Source organism: Lemur catta, chromosome 1 (assembly GCF_020740605.2).
Source record: "Lemur catta isolate mLemCat1 chromosome 1, mLemCat1.pri, whole genome shotgun sequence".
In the NCBI taxonomy this organism is placed as follows: Eukaryota; Metazoa; Chordata; class Mammalia; order Primates; family Lemuridae; genus Lemur; species Lemur catta.
In genome coordinates this window covers 112,311,965-112,338,404 of record NC_059128.1, presented here as the reverse complement: position 1 = coordinate 112,338,404, position 26,440 = coordinate 112,311,965, and the positions used below count along the sequence as shown (strand labels likewise).

General features: G+C 56.5%; 3 protein-coding genes across 12 annotated transcripts in view; 2 read left to right on the top strand and 1 right to left on the bottom strand.

Moving 5' to 3' along the window:
• The first annotated feature begins 1,126 nt into the window (after window positions 1-1,126).
• ZNF414 (zinc finger protein 414) lies at window positions 1,127-5,336 on the top strand. Of its 2 annotated transcripts, none has more exons than XM_045548102.1 (8): window positions 1,127-1,245; window positions 2,486-2,795; window positions 3,174-3,281; window positions 3,378-3,483; window positions 3,994-4,346; window positions 4,427-4,477; window positions 4,912-5,076; window positions 5,194-5,336. In XM_045548102.1, the coding sequence occupies exons 1-8, from the start codon at window positions 1,243-1,245 to the stop codon at window positions 5,280-5,282; spliced, it is 1,185 nt and encodes a 394-aa protein (XP_045404058.1). In that variant the 5' UTR covers window positions 1,127-1,242; the 3' UTR covers window positions 5,283-5,336. The 2 variants fall into 2 exon arrangements, with proteins under 2 accessions (XP_045404058.1, XP_045404067.1); XM_045548111.1 differs by having other exon boundaries at window positions 5,171-5,336.
• Window positions 5,325-20,178, top strand: PRAM1 (PML-RARA regulated adaptor molecule 1). Its single transcript, XM_045549992.1, has 15 exons — window positions 5,325-5,429; window positions 7,400-7,432; window positions 7,701-7,897; window positions 8,106-8,266; window positions 9,369-9,547; window positions 12,196-12,369; window positions 14,829-16,584; window positions 16,676-16,742; window positions 16,830-16,906; window positions 19,071-19,128; window positions 19,257-19,365; window positions 19,506-19,668; window positions 19,752-19,785; window positions 19,868-19,902; window positions 20,015-20,178. The coding sequence occupies exons 1-15, from the start codon at window positions 5,325-5,327 to the stop codon at window positions 20,050-20,052; spliced, it is 3,186 nt and encodes a 1,061-aa protein (XP_045405948.1). The 3' UTR covers window positions 20,053-20,178.
• Window positions 20,179-20,993: 815 nt separating this feature from the next.
• The window catches only part of HNRNPM (heterogeneous nuclear ribonucleoprotein M), a 39,812-nt gene continuing 34,365 nt past the window's right edge, over window positions 20,994-26,440 (bottom strand). For 6 of the 9 annotated variants that reach the window (XM_045548036.1, XM_045548027.1, XM_045548046.1 and 3 more), the window contains 4 exons: window positions 26,331-26,384; window positions 23,632-24,434; window positions 22,962-23,013; window positions 20,994-21,416 (listed from right to left, as the gene is read on the bottom strand). In XM_045548036.1, coding sequence (XP_045403992.1) covers window positions 21,253-21,416; window positions 22,962-23,013; window positions 23,632-24,434; window positions 26,331-26,384 — 1,073 coding nt within the window. In that variant the 3' untranslated portion in view covers window positions 20,994-21,252. The remainder of the gene's footprint in view (window positions 21,417-22,961; window positions 23,014-23,631; window positions 24,435-26,330; window positions 26,385-26,440) is intronic. The other 3 variants (XM_045548056.1, XM_045548072.1, XM_045548087.1) reach the window with 1 other exon arrangement.

The following is a 26,440-nucleotide window of genomic DNA, read 5'->3' as shown; positions in this document are numbered from 1 at the left end:
ACTTTTTGACCTCCACTTTCACTCTGTTCCAGCAGCTCGCTGGTCTCTCTGCTCCTTGACAAAGACAAGCCCCCCCCCCACAGTAGGACATTTGCATTAGCTATCCCTACAGCACTCTGCTCCCCTGACCTGCCACTGGCTCACTCCTTGACCACCTGGCAACAGCTCAGAAGTCACCCTCCCTAGAGCTCAGAAGAGAGGCTTCTGTGACGCATCAACATGGCATCCTTCTGTTTTCTCCTTTGCACTGAATTGTTGATTTATTATCTGTTTCCCTGTTTTATTTTCTTATTTATTTGTTTAGAGACAGGGTCTCCCTCTGTCGCCCAGGCTGGAGTGCAGTGTCCCGATCATAGCTCACTGAAGCCTCGAACTCCTGGGCTCAAGCAATCTTCCCGCCTCAGCCTTCCCAGTAGCTGGGACTACAGGCTTGTGCCACCATGCCCGGCTAAGTTTTTAAATTTTTTATAGAGATGGGGTCTCACTATGCTGCTCAGGCTGGTCTCAAACTCCCGGCCTCAAGCGATCCTCCTACCTCAGCCTTCCAAAATGCTGGGATTACAGGCGTGAGCCACCTTGCAGGGCCTGTTTTCCCATATTAAAATGTGAGCATGCCTCGAAAACAAGGATTGCTCTTTGTCCTGTGCACTGTGGGTCCCCAGCCCCTAGACCAGCGCCTAGCACACAGGAGAGCCACCCCCAGGAAGCACCTCTCTCCAACCTGAGGCTACATCCCTTTATTAAGCCTGAGGACTGAGTTTGTTTTCCGCCCTTCGCTATTACAATGGACCTGTTCCAACTGTAGAACTAGGTACACTGAAAATTTTAATAAATGTTGCCAATTCAGCAGAAAGACAACTGCTGTTAATCGCCCTTCCAGAGCTGCAGACAGGACGGAGCGGGAGGGGATAAAGGTGCCCATTTTGCAGACGAGGACACCGAGGCTTGGAGAGATTCCCTCATCTCGGATCTGTGCGCACGGACCCCCTGGAAGCCGCGCTGTGTCACTGCCCTCTGCTTGCACGTCGACACCCGCGTCCACGCTACGGGCTAGGCCAACCCGGGCCTCAGGCCCCGCCCCCTCACGGAGCGCCCCCCGCAGGCCCCGCCCCCATTCTCGCGAGAGCCGGGAGGCGGAAAATGGCGCCGACGTGAACGCGAGCCTGCATCTCCGAGAGGGTACTCGCCGCCTCGATCGGAGCCGCCGGAGCCACCGGAACAAGAGGCCGATCTGAGTGGAGGATGGTGAGCGCGGGGGCGCGGGCGCGGGTGCGGCTGAGCAGCTGGGACTGGCCGGGAGCGGCCCTGTAGCGCACACACCCTCTGCCGACCCCGCCCCCACATCCGGGCACCCGCCCGCCGCAGGCTGTCACTCGGCGAGCGCCCTACCCGTACTTCCGGGCCCGGCTTCTACTGGGCCACGCCCACCAGACTCGGGCTCCGCCCCTAAACCTTACACCTCTGGATCCCCAGCACGTCCAAGATCGTCTACACAGTTCGAGGCCGCCCGGTATATCTCGGTCCTCAAATAATCCATTTCTGGCCCCTCCACTATCTTCCTAGCTGATCCCAGTCCAGAGCCCCGCCCTCCTAGCCATGACCCCGCCCACTCACTCTAGGCCACGCCCCTGTGTCATTTGGGACCGCCCACCTGCCCAAATTGGGGGCGAGGGGATGCTTCTCATATGCTGAATTAGCTCAATCCACCCTTACCCCATTTGCCCTCTCTTGCTTGTGATGCCTTAGTGTCAACGGGAAAAAGCCAAACTGTAAAATAATTTTAAAAAGATTTATTCTGAGCCAAATTTGAGGACCATGACCTGGAGCCATACCCAAGAAGCCTTGAGCACATGGACTTGGTGTGGCTGGGTTACAGTTTGGTTTTATACATTTCAGGGAGACAGGGGTTACAGGTAAAGTCATAAATCAATATTCAGGAGGCACACATTGGTTTGGCCGGAAAAGGTGGGCCATCTCTAAGGGGGGGAGGGGCTTACAGGTTATAGGTGGGTTTAAAGATTCTTTGACTTGTAATTGGTTAAAGATAGGAAGCTTTGTTTAAAGGCTTGGGATGTTTTAACATAAGGAGTTGTTTATCAGAGATAAGCCACCAGACATATTTTTTGTGTAAATTGAGGACCTGCAGATTTGTCTTACATACGCTTAGGGCTGTTAATGGGTTACAAAGGATGTCTCCAAGAAGGGAGGGGGCATGATGAGCCATGTCTGACCTCCCTCCTCGTGGCAGGCGATTTAGTTTTAGGATATCCCTTTGGCCAAGAGGGGGTCCATTCAGTCATCTGGTGGAGGGGTGAGCCTTAAGATTTTATTTTAGTTCACATTAGGATGGGTACTGACTGGGTCATGGGGGTGGGGGGAATGTTGAGCCCATTCAACAGGTCCTGGCCGTGTGGGACGGATTCCCTGGCTGACCCAGGCAGACCTTGAGCCCAGAAAGTTTCTCTCTACCTCTTCCTTCCACCAGGAGGAGCAACCCTTGGGGCCCAGCCCGGAAATGCCGGCCACCGAAGAGCCCAACTCCAGTGAGACAGACAAGGAGGTGTTGTCCCCGGTTGTGGCTGCTGTAGCCACCTCCTCCATGGCAGAGGAGTCAGGCCTTGACCAGGCAGCCACCTCCCCAGTGTGGGAACGTGGAGGGCCCGGAGGGACACAGCAGGGTGCCTCCCCAGCCCCAGACACCTGCCAGCCTGGCCCTGGACCCAGCCCTGGCACCACCAGCACAGTCTCTGTGACCAGTGAGGACCTGCGGCCTCCCAGACGGCGCCCACCACCAGGTGACCTGTGATGGGGCCTTCTGGGGAGTCACAGGCCCTGGAACAATGAGGAATGAGGAGTATAGAGTATCTCCAAACTCATGGCCCGTCTAGAGGGATGTCATTCATTTACTGAGCAAAAAGTGTGTATCAGGCTGTGGCTCCAGTGATGAGCCTGACGGATCCAGTCCCTGCTCTGTGGCACATCAGTCTGTTGGGGGAGGCTGAGAGTAAAAGCCCCAGTAGGAAACCAGCAGGGTGATTCCAGCATCATATATATTTCATAAACCAGCAGAGTATTTCTGGCGTCATATATATGCTTCTCTGGGCAGAGCCCTGGAGATGGGGGCAACTTCGTTGGGGAAGGGACCAGTGACACTTATTCTGTGCATTTTGCAGGGAAGCAAATACCTTGCTCCAGCCCTGGCTGCTGCCTCAGTTTCCCCAGCGTTCGTGACTTGGCACAGCATCTGCGAACCCACTGCCCGCCCACACAGTCCCTGGAAGGTAGGGCCAGGACAGGTGGTGAGGAAGCTGGTTAGGGTGGGAGGCAGGCAGAATGTCCCACCCCCACCCCACTCCTCTGTCCTTCATCCGTGCCAGGCAAGCTCTTCCGCTGCTCAGCCCTGAGCTGCACCGAGACCTTCCCCAGCATGCAGGAACTGGTGGCGCACGGCAAGCTGCATTACAAGCCCAATCGCTACTTCAAGTGAGACCCTGACCACCCTGACATGCAGGCTGCCACAGCCCCAACCTGTGTGTAGGGTCTGGGACTTTGTCCCTTCCTAGGCAGGGTGCAGGGGTCGCATCTGGAGGTGGGCGTGGCCTCGAGCAAGCCCTCCCCTTACCCGGCCAGAGGACAGACTGGTATCTAGAGCAGGACAGAGCTCGGAAGGGGCGGGGCCTACAGGGGTGTGGCTCCAACCAGCCTTGCTTTACCTCCCAAGTGGAAAACCGGCCACCTAAGTTAAAATCGAGACTTCCTCCTGCGTTTTCCCAGGACTCCGACCCAAATGGGTCTAGAAGGGTCGTGGCCATAGTTGTTGGTGGGCGGGGGAGCTTAGGCAATCTCCTTCCCCGCAGGTGGGGAAGCCACCATCGGCACATTGGGTCCAGGCTCCTCCCTTCCCACGCTCGAAGGGCGGGTCCCCAGGTGGCATCGGATAGGCCCCCACCTTGTCGCCCAGGAGTCCCAGCCCAACCCTTTGCCCGCCCCCAGGTGTGAGAATTGCCTTCTGCGCTTCCGCACGCACCGCTCTCTCTTCAAGCATCTGCATGTTTGCGCAGAGCATGCGCAGAGCCCAGCCCCGCCACCACCCCCAGCCCTGGAGAAGGAGCCACCTGCGCCTGAGCGCCCCCCGGAGTCCGACCCTGCGTCGGCCGCGCAGGGCCTGCAGTTCCCGCTGCTCGAGCCCTTCACGACCCCTGCCCCTGCCCCCACGCCCACTGGGCCCTACCTGCCCTATTTGAACCCCGCGCCCTTTGGCCTAAGCCCCCCACGCCTGCGCCACTTCCTGGCCACCGCGCCCGGGCCCCCGGCCTCCAGCGCCGCAGTCTGGAAAAAGAGCCAAGGTGAGTGTGGGGGCGGAGCCGCCTGAGGGGGCGGGCTGGGCTTGCCCTGACTCTGAACTTGACCCGCCCCTTCGCTGCAGGTGCTGGAAGCAGCCCTCGAAGACCCCAGGGCGGCTCCGATGCGCCCTCAGGTGCGTGCAGGTGACCACCAGGGAGGGGTGGAGGGGCTTTCTTTCCTGAGCCCTGCGGGGTCCAGTGGATGCTGGGGGGGGCAACAGTGCCCACCTCCTTCTCAGGTGGCCGGAAATGCCACTCCCGAAATACAGGATTTTGCCTTAAGAATTACTGGCACCTGCGCCTTCATCTGCGCCGGCGTTCCCGTGTACACCTCGCGCGGGCCTTCTCCCCTGCGGTGGAGCCGGGGATGGGACTAGGGGACACGAAAAAGCCAAGTTTAGTTCTCCCTAGTACAAGGGCGGACAGGTGAGGGAGAAACGGATCCAGACAGGCCTGCCTCCCTCTCCCCCCGGGGCCTGTGAGCTCATAGGGAGGCGGAAAGGTGCGACTGGCCTCTGTCCACCATGCACCGTCCTTGGCGCACTGACGGGGTCCTGCCTGCCCGCAGGGCACGCGGCTCCGAGCCGCATCGTGTGGGAGCACACGCGGGGCCGCTACTCATGCATGCAGTGCGCCTTCTCCACGGCCTCGCGGCCCGCCATGACGCTGCACCTGGAGGACCACCGCCCCGGCGCCCCAGCGCCCCCGCCGCCGCGTCCCGACACCCCGGCGGGTAAGGTCGAGGAACGCGCGGGTGGACAGGGCGGGGGTCCAGAGGCGAGAGGCAGCGCCGAGACTCAGGCGCCCCCCTCTTCTGCCCCACTCAGAACCGGCCCCGCTTGCACCCAAGGTGTCGCCGCTGCTGTCAGAGGGGGAGCTTCCGGTTTTCTCGCCACTCTGAACTCTGCTGCGTTGGAGTGGGCCCTGGGGAGTGGGTAGTTTTGTAAGTTGGGGGAGGGAAGGGACAATAAAGGAGGCGCGATGAGCCGGCCTGTGCTGTGTCTGGGTCCCTTGCCCCTCCGATGCACGGTGGGCCAGCACCTAGCCGTCCTGGGTACACCCACACCTCTGGAGGTCACTCCACAGGTGCAGGACCTGTCCCCTCACGGCCCATCTGTGTCCATCTCCCCTGTCACCTCAACACTGGGACCCAGGTCTCCAGTTTTATGCCACTGCATCTAGCTGTAGGTGGAGCGGCCAGTGCCCACTGTCCTGTACCCCCACTTCTAGAAACCAGATGGGATAGAATGTTCCAGTTTTACCATTAGGTTATTAAGTATGAAATGTCCGATTTCTTTAAGTACTAAGTCTGACAGTTGATGTCTCTGCCATTTCACTTTGACACTTCTTGTTTTATGTTTATTGTGAAGGTACATGCTTATTCTTTCAAACGCACACTTTGGCTTGTGATTATCTTTCAAATTTTTTTTAGAACCATTTTTTTGTGAAACCATGGACAAGTCAAAAATTCGTGCTATTTTGGAAAATGAGTTCCATCGTGGAACCAATGCAGCGCAGACAGCTGGAAATAGCAACAAAGTGTCTGGGAAGGATGTGGCTAATGAATGCACATTACGTCGATGGTTTGCAAAGTTCCGTTCTGGTGATTTTAATCTTGAAAATGAGTCACATGGGCAACCTGACACCAAGGTAGATAATGATGGGCTGAAAGCTGTAGTGGAAGTGAATCCATTTCAGCCTATAAGTGAATTAGCAGCAAGGTTTGACGCTACTATTCCAACAATATTGGACCATTTGAAACAAATGGGCAAGGTAAAGAAGCTGGATAGATGGGTTCCACGTGAATTAAACGAGCATCAGAAGAGAGATTGTCTGGAAGCTTGCCTTTCTCTGCTGTCACCACATAAAGGTGAACCATTTCTACACCGTGTTGTTAACGTGTGATGAAAAATGGATTCTCTTTGACAATCGCAAGCATTTGGCACAACGGTTGGACAAAGATGAAGTGCTGAAACACAGTCTAAAACCAAATATTTATCAAAAAAAGCTAATGGTGTGTGTTTGGTGATCCAGCACTGGTATTATCCACTCAGCTTCTTGAAACCTAGTGAATCGATTACAGTGGGTGTCTACTGCAACCACCTGGATGAAATGATGAGGATGCTTGTGATTAAGCAGCCGAGATTAGTCATTAGAGACAGGCCAATCCTCTTGCAAGACAACGCTCGACCATGTGTCTCACAAACACTGCTCAAACTACAGCAGCTACGCTTGGAAACACTCTCATCCACCGTATTCACCAGACCTTGCACCAACTAACTACAACTTCTTCCAGGCTTTGGACCACTTCTTGCAAGGAAAAATACTCCATTCTCAACAACCTGTGGAAAACGCCTTTAATGATTTCCTCGCCACCCAATCTCTAGGCTTCTTCACTGCTGGCATAAACGAGCTACCGTTAAGATGGCAAAACTGCGTCGATAGTTTAGGTGCATACTTTGATTAATTGTTCTGCTTCTCATTTGAGATAGAATAAACTACACTTTTGAGTTGAAATCGGACATTTCATATTTAATGGCCTAAAAATATTTTTGAGACAGGGTCTAACTCTGCTCTGCAGGCTAGAGTGCCACGGCGCAGTCATAGCTCATTGCAGCCTCCAACTCCTGGGCTCAAGTGATCCTCTCGCCTCAGCCTCCTGAGTAGCTGGAACTACAAGCTCGAGACGCCATGCCAGGCTAATTTTTGGTTTTTGTAGAGATGAGGTCTCGATATGTTGCCCAGGCTAGTCTTAAACTCCTGGCCTCAAGCGATCCTCCTGCCTCAGCTTCCCAAAGTGCTGGGATTACAGGCATGAGCCACCACGCCCGGCCAGTTTTCTTGTATTTGAAAAGTACCAGAAATTGGGAGGATGGCCGAGAGGTTGGTCCTGGGAAGGTGCGGGGAGGGACTGACCTGGTTGCAGCCCCTCAGCCCCTGAGGCCAACGCTAAGGAAGGAACAAAGGAAGGAAGGAGCATCCTTTCGCAGGGCAGGGCAGTCTGTGAGCAGGATGGGGGCCCAGGCCTTGTCTTCATCTCCCTTGCTGTCCTGCAGACCCGTATCCTCCACTGCCCTAGCTCTGGGAAGGTGGGTGGGTCCTGGGCTCCCTCTTCAACCCTGCCCTAGCAAGAACCCTCCCATACCCCATCATGGAAAGCCAGACTGGGGTCACGGTTCAAAATCCAGGGCCACACTGCTGTCCCAGCCCAGAGCCCAATCAGTCCAGCCTCTCAAGTGGCTTCCCCTCGGAGGCTGGTCTTGCCTCCTCCAACCAGTTCCCTTCTGTCTAGGTCCTGCCAGCCCCGTGACCCCCTAGACCAGATCTCTACTCTCCCCCTCCTACCCATCCCCTCAGCCTGAACATTCCTGGAAACAGGCTCTCTTCTTGCTGTCCCCCTCCCCTGCCCAGTACCCTTCAGTGGTTCCCCACTGTCCTCTAGATGAAGACCTTGTTCTCCCAGTAGCCCACAAGGCCCCACCTCAAATCTCCCCCTCCCCTCCCAGGGCCACACTCATTGTCTCCCTCATCCTCCTGGAGAACACAGACATGCTGTGAGCAAGAACCCTCCGACCCCACCTTGTTCCATTCCATACCTCCTCCTCCCCCTCCCTCATCTTCTGAATCTACTTTGGAGTTGTCTGTCACCTCTTCATTGTAACTGCAGCCAAGACCCCAGGCATCCCTTGGGCAGGGTCCCCAGACCCCACCCCTCCCTCCCTGCCCTCTCACCTTCCACTTGCCCCCCCTCATTATCCTTAGAATCCCGGTCCCCCAGCACGTCCACTTCAGGCTCTGGGTCGAAGCCATCCAGGTGGACAAACTGGGGCATCAGCTCCACACCTGCTCCCAGCCACACAGCTGCCACATCACCTCGCAGTTGGACAGTTCTGGGCTCTGCGTCCCCTGCAGCTTCTCAAGGGGTGGGAGGGGCACGTGAGTGTCCTGAGAATCCACCTGCCTGCCCTGCTGCCTGGCCTCACATCCTGGGCTGCCACATCCTCCATGATGCCACAGCCACAGCACACGTGGCTCAGGCTGGGTGTCCACTCTGCCAGTACCCTAAGGCCCCCAAGGAGATGGTTGTCACTCAGCACCAGCTGTAGGGCGGGACAGGTCATCAGGGGACCCAGGGGCTCCAAGAATCTAGGTGGGGCAGGGCCAAGGGACCCATTTTACAGATGGAGAAGGTGAGGCTAGAATAGCCTGACTGAGCCCTGCCTCTAGCCAGGCCTAGCTCCACGTCAGGGGTGACTCTGATCATGCACCACCTTGGGAGCTGGGCACAGTTACCACAGATGAGAAAACCCTGGCAGCAGGCCCATGGGACACTCCCTGTTGCCACACACCCAGGGCCCCTGGACGCCATTTGAGATCTGGCTCTAGGCCCAGCCTCTCCCTCATCTCCATCTTCCTGTCCCCTGGGACTCCGAACCCCTCTGCAGGGAATCAGGGGCCCCCAGGAGTCCTCCTCCCCGTCAAGTTCTGGGCTGTGCTACTCCCTGGTCTGCCAGCACCTTTCCAAAGAGACGGAACAGCCCTCCCATGGGTGCATCGGGTCCACAGCCCCCACGCTGCCCTCCGGACCTCAATGAAACAACTCTGCCCCAAAGCCCAGGGAGCTGGGTCAGGACCACCCTGCCCACTCCAAAAGTACCTCCTACCTCACGCCCAACTGCTTCCCTGGGAAGCTTTACTGTGTCCCCTTCTGCGCTCCAGCAGCCGCTGCCCCCTCCCTCCCTCTGGCCAAGCTGTGATCCTGCAGAGGGTCCCCCTGCCCCCAACTCTGGGATAACCAAAAGCTGGGTCCTCTTAGGGCCCTGGCTTTGGCCAGCAGGAGGCCCCTAGGAGTGTCACACTGCGGGGATTGGAAGAGCGGAGGCGAGCGCAGTCCCGATCCAGGCGCGCACCCACGTCCGCGCACCCAGAGGGGGCGGTTGGCCAGAGCCCGGCAAAGTGTTCAGCACCAGCTGTGTCACCTGCGGGTGCCGGTTCGGTTACCCTCACCGAACTCCCACTCCCCAGCGGGAGCCATCTGTCGCCGTCCATCCACAGCCCGGCCGGACCCCTACTGGGAGCCGCCAAGAAGGCTCCAAATATACAAAGGGAATTGGGGGGACACGCCCCCTGGCGGCGGTGCCCAGAGCCTGCGCGGGACCCCGGTGCATGAGCGCTGGGTTGGACCCTCCAACCTGCGCATTCCGGCCTGGCGGTGTCCACACGGAGTGGCCTGCCCAGGAGCCTGGGGAGTCATCAGCTGTCATTCAGCCCTTTAGTTTGCCTTGATTGAGCGCCTACTGTATGCTCTTGGCTATTAATCCCTTGTTCTTTCATTCTTGCCCTCACTGACTATGGTCTTGGAGACCCAGAGAGGACCCAGACCTCATGTTCCCTGTCCTCGGGACTCCTGTTTGGAGGGGGACCCACATCTGGAAACTGTGACACAGGACGGAGCGCAGCAGGTGCAAGAAGGGCTCCTGCTGGGAAAGCCACGCCCTCCCTCAGTCTCAGGGGACCCTTTTCATTCAAATAAGCTCAAGAAAGCACATCTTTCATTCCCAAGAGCCACCCCTACCCTTGCTACTCCAGGTGTGGTCCACGGACTGGCAGCGTTTGGCATTATCTGGGACTTGACTCAGCTGAGTCAGAACCTGCACTGTAACAGCCACTCAGGGTGACTCCGGGGAACTGGTGCTTGTCAACTTAGCTGTGCACTAGAATCACCTGCCAGGATCTAAAAAACCCCCTTGCTCAGGCCACATCCCAGACTCATTAAGTCAGAATCTCCGGGAGGTTCTGTCTCTAAACTGCTTAGGAGACTCCAACGTGTGGCCAAATCGAGCATCGGGGTCTACACTGTCCTAATGGATGTTTTTTCCTTCACCTGCTGCCACTGAAGTGGTTACAAGTTCATTGCCTGCCACTCAAGAGGAAGCCATACACTGAGATGGCAGGGGTTACAGGGGTTGCAGCAGAGAGAGAGCTTAATGTCGCGGCCGAGGCTGGGCCCAGTGGCTCAGGCCTGTAATCCTAGCACTTTGGGAGGTTGAGGCGGGAGGATCACTTGAGGCGAGGAGTTCGAGACCAGCCTGAATAAGAGCAAGACCCCATCTCTACAAAAAATAGAAAAATTAGCCAGGCATGGTGGCACTTGCATATAGTCCCAGCTACTCGGAAGGCTGAGGCAGGAGGATCGCTTGAGCCCAGGAGTTTGAGGTTGCTGTGAGCTATGATGACACCACTGTACTCCAGCCCAGGTGGCGACAGAGTGAGACCCTGTCTCAAATAAAAAAAAAAAACCCACAGACACCATGCTAGGAAACAGAAGGAAGTTCTCAAATCCTTCTCCCCAAGAATTTGGGAGAAAGGGGTTTTTTTTGTTTGTTTTCTTGTGTTACTGTTGTTTTTGATTGGCTGCTGCCTTGGCCGGGTTCGGGGGTGGAGCCACAGGGGTGTAGAAATTGCCTTCTTGTGCTGAGTCAGTCCTGGGTGGGGGCAGCAAGACCAGCTGAGTTAGTTCCTTGGTGTGGGCCACTGGTCTCGGTGGGTCAGCGGATCCACTGGAATGCGGGGCCTGGAAGGTATCTCAAAAACTAGCCTTAGGTTTCACAGGGTGACATTATCTACGGGAGCAATGAAGAAAGTCAATCTTTGTCACTATTTGCTGTGTGACTCCTGAGTCGTAATCAGTTACAGCAAAGCAAGCCAGGGGACCATGGCTGGGTGCATATATATTTCTTTTGTTTCTTTTTTTTTTTGAGATAGAGTCTCACTCTGTCTCCCAGGCTAGAGTGAGTGCTGTGGCATCAGCCTAGCTCACAGCAACCTCAAACTCCTGGGCTCAAGCAATCATCCTGCCTCAGCCTCCCGAGTAGCTGGGACTACAGGCATGTGCCACCATGCCCGGCTAATTTTTTCTATATATTTTTTAGTTGTCCAGCTAATTTTTTTCTATTTTTTTAGTAGAGACGGGGGTCTCGCTCTTGCTTAGGCTGGTCTCGAACTGCTGACCTCGAGCAATCCTCCCGCCTGGGCGTCCCAGAGTGCTAGGATTGATTACAGGGGTGAGCCACTACACCCGGCCTATATATAGTTCTTGACTACGCCTATCCCTTTGCAGAGTTCAGGACCCTACCGCAGCTCCCACCTTGTGGCCCTTTATTAACTTTATAAAGGGTGATTCCAAGGTCACCTATCTCCTGGGGACTGAGCCCAAAGCCTGATGATGCCTTCACCGCCTCTTGGCCTGTCTGTCTTCTGGTTCCTTCTCTGTCCTCTACCTTCAACTTCAGGGAAACTGGCATGTCCTCAGACCCACTCCTTTCCCCAAAGACAAGGCATTTGACACCACCCATCCACCCACCCCAAATCCGCCATCCCAGCTGAGTCCTCTGCCCTGGGCGCCAGTCTGGTCCCCTCCCCATGGCCCATGAGACATCTGCCCCCGTAACAGGTAAGTCCCGCTCAGAGCTGGGAATCGGATTATGGGGAAGTGTTGAAATGAGGAAGGCAGATGGGGGCCTCGCCTGTCACACTGGCCCCCATGTCCCGGGTCCCCCAGCCTCTCCAGGAGCTGCCTACGCCCCAGAGCTGACCATACCAATTCCCCACTGAGATCTCCCCTCCTGTGGGCTTTCCAACCCACACTGAATTCCTGAGGTCACCAGGGTCTGGCACAGAGTCCTCCCAGGTCAGGACACAAACGTGGTGGCAGCAAGGCAGGGACGGCAAAGAGTCAATAAACCAGTGACCATGTTGGGAACGTGCTGACACCCATGCAGGCCTGGGGACAGTGGCAGGCAGGACAGGAACTCAAAGGGGACAGAAGTGACCTGGCAGGATCTAGGGACAGGCTGAGGCCATCCCCGCCTCCCTTCCTTCCTCCTCTGCCTTCCCCACCCCTCTCCCCGGCAGCCCCCACCCCGTGTGCTGGCCCGTGGAGCAGAAGCCACAGTCACTTCCTGAAGGCAGCAGCCCCAGCTCGGGTCCCAATCGCCCGGTGGCCCATCACCTGCCCGCAGCCATGGTGAGTCGGGGGAAGAGGCCCGTGCTGGGTGGGGACCAGGGGCGCAGCAGGTGGCATCGGAGGGCACATTCCACGAATGGGGCAGCAGAGACGGGCTGGGAAACAGGAGGGTCCACGGCAAGGCCTCGGAGGTCTGAAGCCGCCAGGGCACAGCTCCAGGACACTTCATGCTCCTGGGGCCCAGGCTGGGGATGTGACTGCAAGGGGGACAGGTGGGACTGCCTGAGACCACTCCTCTGCCCAGGTCAGCCTGAACAGCAGCCTGGCAACAGGCAGGCAGGGCGAGAGCACGGGGCTTCCTGCGGGGTGACAAAGTAGGTCATGTGCCCGCTGCACTCTCCCCCCGCTGGTCACCCGAGTTGTGACCTGATAACCCTGACTTGTATAGCCCTGTGGTCACCTGCGAGCACTTCCCTCAACAGCACCCCTGCTCCACGCTAGGGGCTTCGACAGAGGCCCCAGGCGGGAACTGCCGCTTTTCCGAGGTTCGCTCCTCATGCCTGGGCCCTTGGATGGGAAGAACAAGGCACAGACAGGGGACAAAGGCCATAGGTTTCTACTCTTCCCCTCCCCAACCTCTTCAACCCCAGGTGGAGCCAGGCCTGGGGGCCTGAGGCAGGGCCACCTCTGAGGGCGTTTGTAGGTCAGAGGGGGCCTGGCCTGTGTGTGCATCAGCCTGCGTCTGAGACTGACGGTGCACGGCCAGCCGTGAGGGGACTTGTTTGGTGACAGTGCCCACGCTTTGGGGCTGCTGGCTGGTCCTCGCAGGCACTGTTGACTGTGAGCGTCCCTGACCATCAGTCCGAGTCTTGGCGACAGTGCAAGAGAGACCCTGCACCCACATCTGCCTCCCAGTCTGTTTGCAAACATTTCTGTGTGTCTGTGACGCTCAGGCTGAGAACGTGGCTGTTTTGTGCTCTTGTGAATTATTTTATTTCAGCAAATATTTACTGAGCACCTGTTATGTGTCAGGCACTGGGAGAGCAGCGATGAATGACCCAAGTCTCTGCCCTGTAGGGGCTGAAGGACTATGGGGACTGGGTTTAGGGAGACAAAAAAGCCAAGAAAACCCAGTCAACGCTGGGCGTGGTGGTGGCTCACGCCTGTAATCCCAGCACCTTGGGAGGCCGAGGCGGGAGGCTCACTTGAGCCCAGGAGTTGGAGGCTGCCGTGAGCTGTGACCGTGCCACTGCATGGCCTGGGCGACAGAGCGAGGCCCTGTCTCTAAAAAAAAACCAAAACAAAAACACCCAGTGAAGACACATTAAAAAACAACGTGAGTAAAATAGTATGAGGCGTGGCGCAGGTAGGAAGAGGGAAATCATACAGGTTGGGGAGCATGGATTGTATGGAGAAGGGGGAATCCAAAAAGTAGGGTGGTCTCAGGACACCACTCTAATGAGGAAATGTTAGTGCAGGGACTTAGACGAGGTAGAGGAGCCCTGAGGGGTCCAGGGGAAGTGTCCCCAGCAGGTGAGGGGCCAGGCAGGGGCCCAGAGAAGGGAGAGAGGGTGCTCAAGTGTTCAGGGAGCAGCAAGGAGGAGGAGGAGGTGGCTGGGTCGGAGAGGCCTTAAGCTTGAAGGGTGGAGACATGAGGAAACCGCTGCCAGACTGACCGTGAGGAAGGACACAAAGACACTCAGGGCTCAACGGGCTTCTTCCTCCAGCTGCTGTGGGGGAGACTGACGGGAGATTGCGTGGGGGGCACACGGTGGACCAGGAAGGAGCCTGTTTCAGTCACCCAGGCCAGCGGGGGATGGTGCCTCCAGCCGGGCTGACAGTAGCAGGCAGTGAGAAGTGGGTGGATTCCGGATGTATTTTGAAATCAGCACAGAAGGGACTGGGGACATGACAGGGATGTGAAAGAATGAGGGGGTTGAGGATGCTCGGCAGGCATCGCCCACTGCGGAGAGGGGCGTCAGGGGCTCGGGTCCCGCTGCGGGGAGGCTGGGTGCAGATTAGGCAGCTAGAAGTCAAGAGGGTGTGGTTTCCAGGAGTAGAAGGAACAGGGTGGTGGTGGTGGTGGTGGGTTGTGTCTGAGGGACCCCAGGTCCCTGTCACTCCATGATGCTTCTTTTTTTTTTTTTGGAGACACAGTCTCGCTCTGTTGCCCGGGCTAGAGTGAGTGCCGTGGCGTCAGCCTAGCTCACAGGAACCTCAAACTCCTGGGCTCAAGCGATTCTTCTGCCTCAGCCTCTCCAGGACTGGGACTACAGACATGCACCACCAGGCCTGGCTAATTTTTTTTTCTATATATATTTTTAGTTGTCCAGATAATTCCTTTCTATTTTTTAGTAGAGACGGGGTCTCGCTCTTGCTCAGGCTGGTCTGGAACTCCTGACCTCGAGCAATCCACCCGCCTCGGCCTCCCAGAGTGCTAGGATTACAGGTGTGAGCCACCGCGCCCGGCCTCCGTGACGCATTAGAGCCCCTGCCTGACCGGCCCCCTTGTCCCCTAGGAGGGCCATCAGGACTTCCGGAGCCTCCAAGCAAAGTTCCAAACCTCTCAGGCCGAGCCCAGTGAACTCCCCAGAAAACCCCCGAAGCCTGACTTCAACAAGCTCAAGAAGTTTCCTCAACCTGAGCTAAGCGAGCAACCCAAGAAATCCCTGCATCCTGAGTTCGGTGCAGTGTCCTTGAAGCCTCCGCAGCCTGAGCTCGCTGACCTCCCCAAGAAGCCTTCCAAACCTGAGTTCAGTGAAGTCTCCAAGAAGTTCCCACAGTTCGAGGCCACTCAGTTTCCCAAGAAGCCCCCACAGCCCGAGTTTGCCGACCTCCCCAAGAAGCCCCCGCAGCCCGAGTTTGCCGACCTCCCCAGGAAGCCCCCACAGCCCGAGTTTGCCGACCTCCCCAGGAAGCCCCCGCAGCCCGAGTTTGCCGACCTCCCCAGGAAGCCCCCACAGCCCGAGTTTGCCGACCTCCCCAAGAAGCCCCCGCAGCCTGAGTTTGCCGACCTCCCCAGGAAGCCCCCGCAGCCCGAGTTTGCCGACCTCCCCAGGAAGCCCCCGCAGCCTGAGTTCAGTGAACTCTCCAAGAAGTTCCCAAAACTCGAGGCCACTCAGTTTTCCAGGAAGTCCCCGCAGCCTGAGGTTGATGAGGCCCCTCGGAAGGCCTTGCTGCCGGAGCCCAGCACACTTGTCCCCAAGCCCCTGCAGCCGGAGTTCAGCAAACCTGCCAAGCCCCCCTCAGAACCCAAATTCAGCGCATTCCCCAGGAAGTTCCCACAGCCTGAGTCCAGTGAGACCACCCTGAAGCCCTCGCAGCACGAGTTCAGTACCTTTCCCAAGAATCCCCCGCAGCCCCAGGTCGGAGGCCTCCCTAAGAAGTCCCTGCCGCAGCTGGAGTCCAGTGAAGTCCCTCAGATGCCCCCCTGGAAGCCTGAGCCCAGTGAGCCCCACCCCCACTCCCCGAAGCCTGACTTCAGTGAATTTCCCAAGAAGCCCCCACAGCCTGAGTTCCATGTGTACCCTAAGAAACCCCCGCAGCCCCAGGTCGGAGGCCTCCCTAAGAAGTCCCTGCCGCAGCTGGAGTCCAGTGAAGTCCCTCAGACGCCCCTCTCGAAGCCTGAGCCCAGTGAGCCCCACGCTCACTCCCCAAAGCCGGACTTTGGTGCCTTACCCAAAAAGGCCCCACAGCCTCTTCTGGGTGACCTCCCCCAGAAGCCCCTGCAGCCCGCGTTTGGAGACCTTACAAGGACGTCCTCGGAGCCTGAAGTCAGTGTGCTTCCTAAGAGGTCACGGCAGCCCGAATTCAAAGTGCCTTCCAAGAAGCCCCCTCAGCAGCCTGAGCTGGGCGGACTCCCCAGGACGTCCTCGGAGCCCGAGTTCAATTCTTTCCCCAGGAAGTTTCTGCAGCCGGAGCACCGAGGGCCACCCCGCAAGTTGTCACAGCCTGAGCCCAATGCTCTGCTCAAGAGGCACCAGCAGACCGAGCTCTTCGGTGACCTCCGTAGAAAGCCCCTGCTCCCTAGCTCGGTTTCGGAGAGCTCACTGCCCACTGCCGTTGCGGGCTCCAGCCACCGGCTTCTGTTCAGCCCTGGGTTTGGAGCCCCCGGCACACCTCGTTGGAGGTCAGGAGGCCTCAAACCCGGCCAACCACCCCGGAGGAGGCCTCTGCCCTCTGTCAGCAGCCTGGGACCCCCTCCAGCCAAGCCTCCGCTGCCCCCAGGCCCCTTAGACATCCAGCGCTTCTGGAGACCACCCAGGGCAGCCGCAGGTGGGTGAGGGCGGGCAGGTGGCACAGGCAGGAAGGGGGGTGCTGGGGGCTGTGGGCAGAGCGGTCTCCCTCCTGCACTCTCTCTCTGCAGATCTACGCAGGACCCGCTCTTCTGCGGGGATCCATTTCCAGGCCCGACAGCCCGAAGTGCCCCCACAGTGAGTGTGGGGAGTAGATGCGGATGGGTGCGAGCTGGGTGCAAGCTGCAGGGCTGGGTGAGGCCTCATCTCAGGTATCCCCTGCAGGGACCCGGATGAGATCTACGAGATGTACGACGACGTGGAGCCCACAGATGACTCTGGCCCCAGTCCCAGGGGCAGAGGTTTGTTGCTGGCCCAAACACTGGAGGCAGACAGGCATGGGCTGCGGGCAGGCGTGGCAGCTCTCACTCTGTCCAGGTTCCCAGGCGGCCCCGCCTTCAGGGCACTGTCTGCTCTGAGGTCCCAAAGGACCTTCTCATCTTTCTTCCAAGTGAGGTGGGGTGAAGGCTGAGTAGGCCTGTGCAGGGTTAACGCCTTGGTGAAAGCACAGGGTTTCCGTGCAAGCACTTTGTGTGCATGTCCCGAATCTCACCTCCCACCAAGGCAGCATCACCCCCATTTTACAGAGGTGCAAGTTTGAGGATCTGGGAAGCCCCAGCGCACACAGCGGGTACACAGAGCTCTGTCATTAGCATGCCACTGCTCTCGCCACCAGCCCGAGGTCCCGCTACAGAAACCCGGCTGCACTTGCTGCTCCTTCCTGGGCCCCTTCTGCTTCTCCTGAGGTCTCCCCAGGAGCTCCTTGCGACACCTCCCTGTTAGCACACAGCTTCCTGGCAGGGCCACTCGGGCTTCCGCTCCAGGGCAGGCTCTGTGGCCTGGGGTCTGGGGGCTGCTTTTGAGGATGCGGATGGCCAGGAGGGCAGCTGTCACGGGTGTAATACCAGCACTTTGGGCGGCCGAGGCAGGCAGATTGCTTGAGGCTGTAAATTCGAGACCAGCCTTAGCAAGAGCGAGACCCCATCTCTACAAAAAATAGAAAAATCTAGCCAGGCGTGGTGGCTCACGCCTGTAATCCTAGCTACTTGGGAGGCTGAGGCAGGTGTTCGAGGCTGCAGTGAGCTATGATGGCGCCATTGTACTCCAGCCTGGGTGACAGAGCAAGACTGACTCAAAAAGACAAAAAAAAAAAAGAGCCTGGACCACTCACAGCCAGCCTCGGGCCACTCCCAGCAGCCCTGCAGCCTTGCCCCACACTCCCGGGTTAGGAGCAGCTCCCCTCCAGAGGTTCTTGGACAGTGGGGGGGCTCCTCTGGAAGGGGGCAGGGCCCAGCCTCTCTCAGGAAGTGAACAGGCCCTGTGGGGAAGGCAGGGCTTGCTGAGAGTGGCCTGTTCCAGTCACGCTGCAGGTAAGTGCTCCTGGCTGTGCTGGGTCTGCAGGGGCCCTGACCTGCCAAAGCTAGGTTTGCTCCTAGCTGGGTGACAGAGAGGCACGAGCAGTTGGAGGGACTGTGGATGGCCTGGCTCGGCATCTGTCGGGGTGGACAGGTACGACCCAGGTACCCCTCCAGGTCATTCAGAGAGGGCAAGCTGGGGCCTCAGGTTCCAGATCCGTCACCCACCTGGGGTTCCTGGAAACCAAACCTCTGCCAGCAGGGCTCGTACCGGGAAGCTTGGTGGTTTGCCAGGTAGTGAAAGGGCACACGTGGGCCCTCACCCCGGGAGACCCCTTGATCTATAGTCTCACCATTGGTCACCAGCCCAAGAACCCCACCACGGAGGCTTTTAAAAAAAATGATTTTTAAAATTGACACACGATAACTGTACACATTTATGGGGCACTATTTGATGGCTTGATACATGTTTGTGTTGAAGTTATCCATCACCTCATGCATTTATCATCTTTTTGTGGAGAGAACATTCAAAAGCCTCTTTGAGCTGTTTTGTGATATGCAACATTAACCCTCATCACCCTGCTGTGCAACAGAACACCAGAACTTACTCCTACCAGTTGTACCTTTGTACCCACTGACCACTCTCTCCCCATCCTCCTGCCTCTGCCTCATTTTCCACCCAGGTCTCATGATAGCTCCAGAACCCAACCTGCTCTAAACAGCAGACGTGAAATGGACCTACAAATCAATCCTGCCTCCGCCACTTAGCCGCTGGGTGACCTTGGGCTGCCTCCTTGACCTCTCTCTGAGCCTTTATTTTCCTCACAGATGGGATGGGAATGACAGCATCACCTACTAGCGAGAAAAACGTTGCTCTGAGGGTCACAATTAGGCTAGCAGTTTCCACCATGCCTAACACACAGCAGGAATGAAGGAAACGGGTGGCAACCCACTAGAACTGATAACCCCCCAGAAAGGCCTGGGGAGGTGGGCAGGGTGGGGGCTGGGAGGGGACCTGACACAGGAAGGGCTCACTCAAGATCCAGCCACCAGGGTACAGGCTGAGCCCACGACGCTGCCTGCCCTGACTTCTTGTTCCCACCACCCCCAGGAGAAATGCCACTGACCCAGCAAGCCGCCAGGAGGCCGCCACAAGACCCGGCACCCAGGTGCCACGGGGCAGAGCGGGGAGGACAGGGTGGGGCGAAGCTCTGGGAGGACAGTGGAAGGAGCCCTGGGAAGAGAATGAGCACGCTTTGCTCACAGGCACCCCGATTCCTTGGGTTGGGGGGACCAGGAAGGAGAAGGCCTCCCAGCCACAGCAGGTGCCGCCCACGGACCCAAAGTTGCTGAAGCAGATCAGGAAGGCAGAGAAAGCCGAGAGAGAGTTCCGGAAGAAGTTCAAGGTGCTGATGCCAAGACAAGTCAAGCCAAGAGTCCTGGGAGGGCTGGGCCTCAGGCCCCGTGAATCCCGTCCTCAGAAAGAAGATGGGTGGGTGCCCAGGGGTGATGGCACGAGCAAAAGCTCTGACGTCTCACCCTCCAGTTTGAAGGGGAGATTGTGGTTCACACGAAGATGATGATCGACCCCAACGCCAAGACCCGGCGCGGGGGCGGCAAGCACCTGGGCATCCGGCGCGGGGAGATCTTGGAGGTGATTGAGTACACCAGCAAGGAGGAGATGCTGTGCCGGGACCCTAAGGGCAAGTGTGAGTGAGCCTGGCCCCGCAGACTGGGGTGGCCGCCCTGGTTCCCCGGGCGGAGAACCCACCCGAGCCTGCTCTCTCCACAGATGGCTACGTGCCCAGGACAGCCCTCCTGCCCCTGTGAGTGCCCTGGCCGTGGGGGGCTGGGGACGGGGGCCATGGGCCAGGGTGCCCGTGCTGACCCAACTGTGCTTTCTGCCAGGGAAACGGAGGTGTACGACGACGTTGGCTTCTGGGGTACGTGGGTGCTCCCGGAAGGCTGGAGGGGGCACGGTGATGACCTGGGGGGGGCTGCTCACTACCCTGCTTCTGGGGAAGGGGGTCCATGGGAGTCACCCTTCCTTGGCAGACCCTCTGGAGAGCCAAGCACTGCCCCGGGGACCGTGAAGCTGCAGATGTGGGCACCCAGGACAGCCGGCAGCCCAGCACCCAGGAGCCCCACATCCCGGTTTGGCAAAGTCACAGGGATGCCCAGGCTCCCGTATGGCCACATAAAACCCCTCTTTAAAGCAAGCCCTGCTTCCTGTCTCTTCTTGGCTCCTGATTGGCATGCACAGTGTAGCAAAGGCACAGGAAGCCACCTAGTCAAGCACTGGGAAGGGGGTGTGTCTGGCGGGGGGGCACCACCCCTATGGTCTCAGCCCTCAGGGATCAAGGTGGGACCATGGGTGATCAGACCCACCTGTCACCAGCAAGGGGGCAGGGAGGGAGCTGGGCAGGACGTGTGCCCACACCCTGCAACCCTCCACATGCAAGCAGGACAGCAGCAGCCGGGGTTCCACAAGGCTGCACACATCTGTCTGCCCTGGTGACCTAAGAGGGCACTTCACGGTGTGGAGAGGGGACAACAACCAATCCTGACAGAGCCTGGGTTATCAAATTCAGCCTGAACCTCTGACAGAGAGGAATATGCCCGGAAACTGCATACTGCTCAGTCTGTTTCGGCAAAGAAAAGCCCACCTGGAAATGAGCCTGACACAGGGCCTGTGCCCCACAGAAATGGCACAGGAGGGTGACAGGGTGGCTTTCCGGACAGCTCTAAACAGCCAAACACTCCATTATCAGCACTGGGGAATTAAAGACCACTCAGAAGGCAGTTTCCACAGAAGAGGTTTTTTTTCTTCTTTTTCATTTTTTTTTTTACCAGCAACGTGACCATACACAGACGAGTTTTCCAAGGTCCTCCCACCCCCAGGGCCCTCGGACAAGCAAGAACGGGGAGAGATCCCTGGTGGTCACTGCTCCGAGGGAAGCCGGGAGCCCCCGTGGCTACAGCTCCCCAAACCTCAGATGGTTGTCCCCAGAACACAAACACATGGGCACGCCCATTTCAGGAACTGGTATTTATTATCAAAGTCATATTTGATGTCAACAAGATGCCACAACTACAAAAAAAATTGCGCACATTGCAATCTCAATGCAAACAGTCAAATGGAACCCCAGTCATTAAAAAAGTAATTCAAATTACCCCAAAAAGCAACTGAATTTTTTAAACATCTTTATACATCCAGCCAACAAATTAAAATGGTTAACAAGAAAAAATACAAATTCAGAGGTCTGGTATCGATGTTTAAAAAAGGCAACTGCTTAAGCGTTTCTATCGATTCGCACGTCAATCTCCCGGCCACTCAGCTTCATGCCGTTCATCATCCGGCAGGCTCGCTCGGCCACCTCTGGAGACTCGAACTTCACCACTCCGCACCCCTTGGACTTCCCGTTCTCCATCTTGATGTCAGCGTACAGCACGTGGCCTGGCACAGAGAGGAAGAAAAGACCACAGTGATCAGGCAAACCCGGAGCTCAGCCTGTCTGGGCTCCACTCAGTCCAGAGCATCTGTTGGATTCTGGTTGACAAAGTCAAAAAGCAGAGAGGCCCCCACACCTGGAGTGTGAGTGCTCAGAACACAATGGCAGGAACCAGCGACTACGGGCCCTCAGCCACATTGTCATGCTCCTGCTAACAGGACAACAGCCTGAGTGCACCATGATAAACCTTCCTGGAGGCTTCAAATGTATGCTTTATGTTCCAGAAGGTTCAAAAAAGGAGCCACATAAAGCCAACTTCATGGGCAAATTTTACAGAGGCTTCATTTTCAATACGCCACCGCCCCAGTTACAAAGCCATCGCCAATCCAACTGACACCTCTGCGTTGCCCTGACATAAGCCCAGTGACAGTGAGCAAGCAGGCCACACTTATTCATTCGAGCACCTATTAGTGTCGGGATATGTGCCAGCACTGCAGAAGCAGGTCAGGTCTACAGGGTATGCACCCTAGAACCCAGGGTTCTAAGTGAGTGCCAAGGACACCACCATGCAAATGGAGCTGGAGGTCCACGATTCCAGCAGCACTAGCTCTGCCAAGGAGAGGACCAACATGGTGGTGGTGAGCTGGGGGGGGTCCTCTCAGGGAAGTTCTGAAAAAGCTTAAGTGGAAATTCACCAGAAGCTGGCACTAGAGCATTTTGGGGACTTGTAGCACTCGTGTTCTGCTCAGACAGAGGGACAGGAGGAAGACAGAGGAGGATGGGATCAAGCCTTCAAGGGCCTGGAGTTTGGACTTCCCTTGTAGGCACAGGGCCCCCCAGGCATCTCCGAAGCAGGAGGAGTGGCGTGATCCCATCTGACTGTTCGGAATATCTCACTAAAGTGTGGGAACTGAGGAGTTGGCCGTGCGTGACTCAACAGCTTGCCCAGAGAGAAGACCCAGGGAGAAACAGCAATGAGGGTGAAATCCGAGCCACTGCTGAAACAGGGACAGAGAACCCCAAGGCAACCACCACGAAGCATGCTCGGGCTTAATGTTGATGTAGCTGAAAAGAAGCCCGAGCCTCACCTCTACACAGTACTGCAGGTGCTCAGGGCCACCGAACTAGCTATGCTGGGGGAGAAAGCGACCCTGTTTGGGACATGGTTATTTAGCTTTGCCACCTAGAAGCCATGCACCTTTAGGAAGGTGACTGCCTGACATCTGTGAAATTGGGACAACACTGACTCCTTTCAAAAACTCCAAATAGGAAGACAAAAAGAAAGCTAAGGATGCAGTAAGAACACAGGTGGAAAAAAGCGTGCGACACATAACAGGACACTCAACAACATGCCGGAGTATCTGCACAGGCAGAAAACTGGCAAATCCCAGCGATCCTCCGGAGTCAATGGAGTGCTGTGAAGACCAGGGAGGAAGCTTCACTGCTCAACTCGGCAGTGTCACCAACAAGCCACAGCACACAAAAGCACCTAGCAAAAAAAAAAAAAAAAAAAAAAAAAGCACCTAGCAAAGCCCTTTCGACACACTTACCACATTCGTTGAATTTGTCCTTTAGCATCTTCCATGTGAAATCAAATGGGAGCTGGGGGGAAAAAGAAGACTGATGTACGATCCGACCAAATCCTACCACAGACCTCACAGCTGGCTCAGAGGCCACCGCAAGGATTTCTTACTCACAGAAGCTGGCTGCCCTGCAGACTCAGCAGGGAACAAAACAAGTCTATCTGGGACAAGACTGTGAGGCTCCACAGCCAGTTCACTCTTGGGACTCTGTCTGCGACGCTTTGGGCCTGTGCTGTGTGGCCCACAGAATCCCTCAACAGTGGCTAAAGGTGGCTGAGTTGGGACAGATAATTCAATTCCAGCCGCCTCTTTCTCTGAATCATCCTGCCAAGACTTAGTGGCTCTTCAAGCCACAGGATCACAAACTAGGGCCTTTTAGCTCACAGCGCTCTGTAGTCTAGCAAGTTGGAAAAGCCCAGGCTCTCCCAGAACCCAATGTTCTTGCCATACAAGTGCCTAAAACTCTCACACTCCCTCCTTGTCCCACCAGCACCAGCCTCTGGGGATGAGGTGTGCTATCCATGTTACCTGGTTCCCCATCGGGGACATCACCAATGACCTAGCCCTGCCATCATTCAGTCCCACCAGCCCTGCCTCCCTCCTTCCTTCATGCATAGCAACACCAAGAGACACTCACATTTCTCACAAATATCTGGCAGGCCTTCCTAGCCACCCCAGGAGCATGGCCTCCAGCTCCGCCAAAGGAACCTGCGAAGCTTCCTCCAAAGTTGCCACGCTCCATCTCGATGGCGCGGTCAAAGCTGGCACCGCCACCGCCACCCATGGCCAGGCCCATGCGCTCAATGCCAGCACCCAAGGCTGGGCCCATGGCAGGGCCCATGCGCTCGAGGCTGTTGGCGCCCATCCGCTCCAGGCCCATGCGCTCCAGACTGTTGGCGCCCATGCGCTCCAGGCCCATACGCTCCAGGTTGTTGGCGCCCATGCGCTCCAGGCCAGTGGCCATGCGATCCATCACAGGGCCCATGCGCTCCAGGCCAGCCCCCATGCCTGCGGGTACCATGCGCTCCATGCTCAGGCCCATGCGCTCGATGGCAGGGCCCATGCGCTCCACACCAGAGCCCATGCGCTCAATGGTTTGGCCCACGCGGTCGATGGGAGCGGCCATGCGCTCCAGGCCGAAGCCCATGCCGGCGCCCATGCGCTCCACGCCAGAGCCAATGCGCTCCATGGTCTGGCCCATGCGCTCGATGCTGGAGGCCATGTGGTCGAGGCCCAGTGGGCCCATGCGCTCAATGCCAGAGCCCATGCGCTCCACAGAGCCCATGCGGTCCATGACCAGGCCCATGCGCTCAATCTCGGAGCCCACACGATCCATGCCATGGCCCAGGCCTGCGCCCATGCGCTCCATGCCAGCACCGCCAATGCGGTCAATGCCAGGGCCCATCCTCTCAATTCCGGGAACGCTGCCTCCACCTCCACCTGAAACAGGGACACAAAACACAAGGGGTGTCAGGGGCTGGTGCACGTGTGTGCACACAATGCCAGGCCTGGGCACTTCAGTTTACAAGCACAGATCGGGAATTAAGCCCCGCAATAATTTCCCACTAAGACACCCCTCAAATGTTGACAACTGTTAAAAGCCGCATAGTAAGTACACAGGGTCCTTATCGTTCTTCCTATGCTGCACAGTTGCAATTTCTGTAGTAACATTTAGAAAGAGCAAAATCCCACCTCTGTGTGGCTTCCCAGGTGCTACTATCTGTGACAAGCTCTGTGAGCCACACATGTCAAATCCTGAGACCTGAGGTTTCCCCTTCATTAGACATTGAGAAAAAAAGCTCTTGGGGAAGGTGTGGGAACCCCACACTCAGGAGGGCCGCCCAATGTAATGGACAGGAGTCACATGGAGATGATGCAAAGTCACTCACAACCTTTAACCTCCCCCAGCTGTCCCTGTAAGGTGCTCTGCTGGTGGCCAGTCTGGCTGCATTTCCTTAGCACTTCCAGGGCACAGACAAGTGACTAGACAGCCACATAATCAAGCAGAGAGAAAGAAAACAAACAGAAGCACCAAACCAGATGCTCTGTATACAAATGCACACAGCTGGCCACTTCCAGGAACCTCACTGTCAGGGACACCTATGTCTGATTTTGCTGGCTTTGGAAGGAAGACGTCAGTGGCACTGCAGAGTAGGCTTGGGAAGAGGCCCAGGGTCAGTCAGCAGTCCACAGGGACCCTTGGCTGTGGTGCTGGCAACTCCGGAGAGGGAGGGCCTGGTTCCCCTAGCAAGGCCACCACCCACCACTTTGCACACACTGAGCGCAAGGCCCCTCTCTCAAGCTTCACCACCATGGCCCCGCTGAGAATGGTGGTCCAGTCCAAAGCCAGCCCATTACTGACCAAGCAGCCTAGTCCAAGATGCAAATCCAACCGGTACTCTGACCAAGGCTGTGACCTCGACAAGTCACTCCACTTCTCCGTGCCTGGTTCCTTAGCTGAATAGCAGCATACTCAGTGGCAAAAAACAAGCCCAACTTTAAGAATATCTGACTTTCAGAACAGAAATGTCTCAGAAACTACCTAACTTCCTCTCATTTTAACAGGAAAAGGCAAGGGACCTAGCAAGGGTGGGCAGTTTGCCCAGTGGCCTCAGAAATGAGGCAACTCCCAATGCTAACAGCAGAGAATTAGGAAGCAGCGGAGCCGGTCTGGAGCTGTAGAACCAGCCCACCACAGCAGGGGAGATGCTAAGGAAATACCAAGATACTCAGAGCCTTGAGGAAAATTGGGCTAAAAAGCATATTTAGTTCTAAGTACCCATTAAACTGCATTAATGGAAGAATACAGACCAAAATGTTTACCAAGAATATAGGCCAAAATTCATCACTGGGCATCACTACTTTCTTCAAAAAATTTCTGAATTCTAATAATGAGTACACGTGTATATTTTAGTAAGTATTTGTCATCTATTACGTGTACTTTCACTCTTATAATCAAGTTTATATAAGGAAAAAAATATTTACTTTTAGGAATTTACAATTTTGGAGTATGGAAAACAAGAAAGTCTCCAAATCACAGGGGCATTATAATAACGACAATGGCTAACACACAGCACTTACGTAAGTGCGCACGTGCATTAGCTCACTTACTCTTCACAACAACCCAGAGGTAGGTATTATTACACCCCCATTTTACAGATTAGGATGAGAAACAGAGAGGTTCAGTGACTTGCCAAACGTCACACAGCTAGGAGAGGGAGAGATGGCCCCACCCTGGGAGTCTGTCAGAGCCCAAGCGTCTTACCACTACACTCTACTATCCCCAGCAGTAACAGCCTATTCTAGAAAACAAACATCAAACTAAGCGTTTCCTACCTCCTCCCTGCTTTGCAATGATCTCTCCTCTCTTCAGTGCATTACTTAGGATTTCTAAGGAAATCAGGAAGAAAAAAAAATTAGCCAAATTTCTCTATGGTAATAGAAAT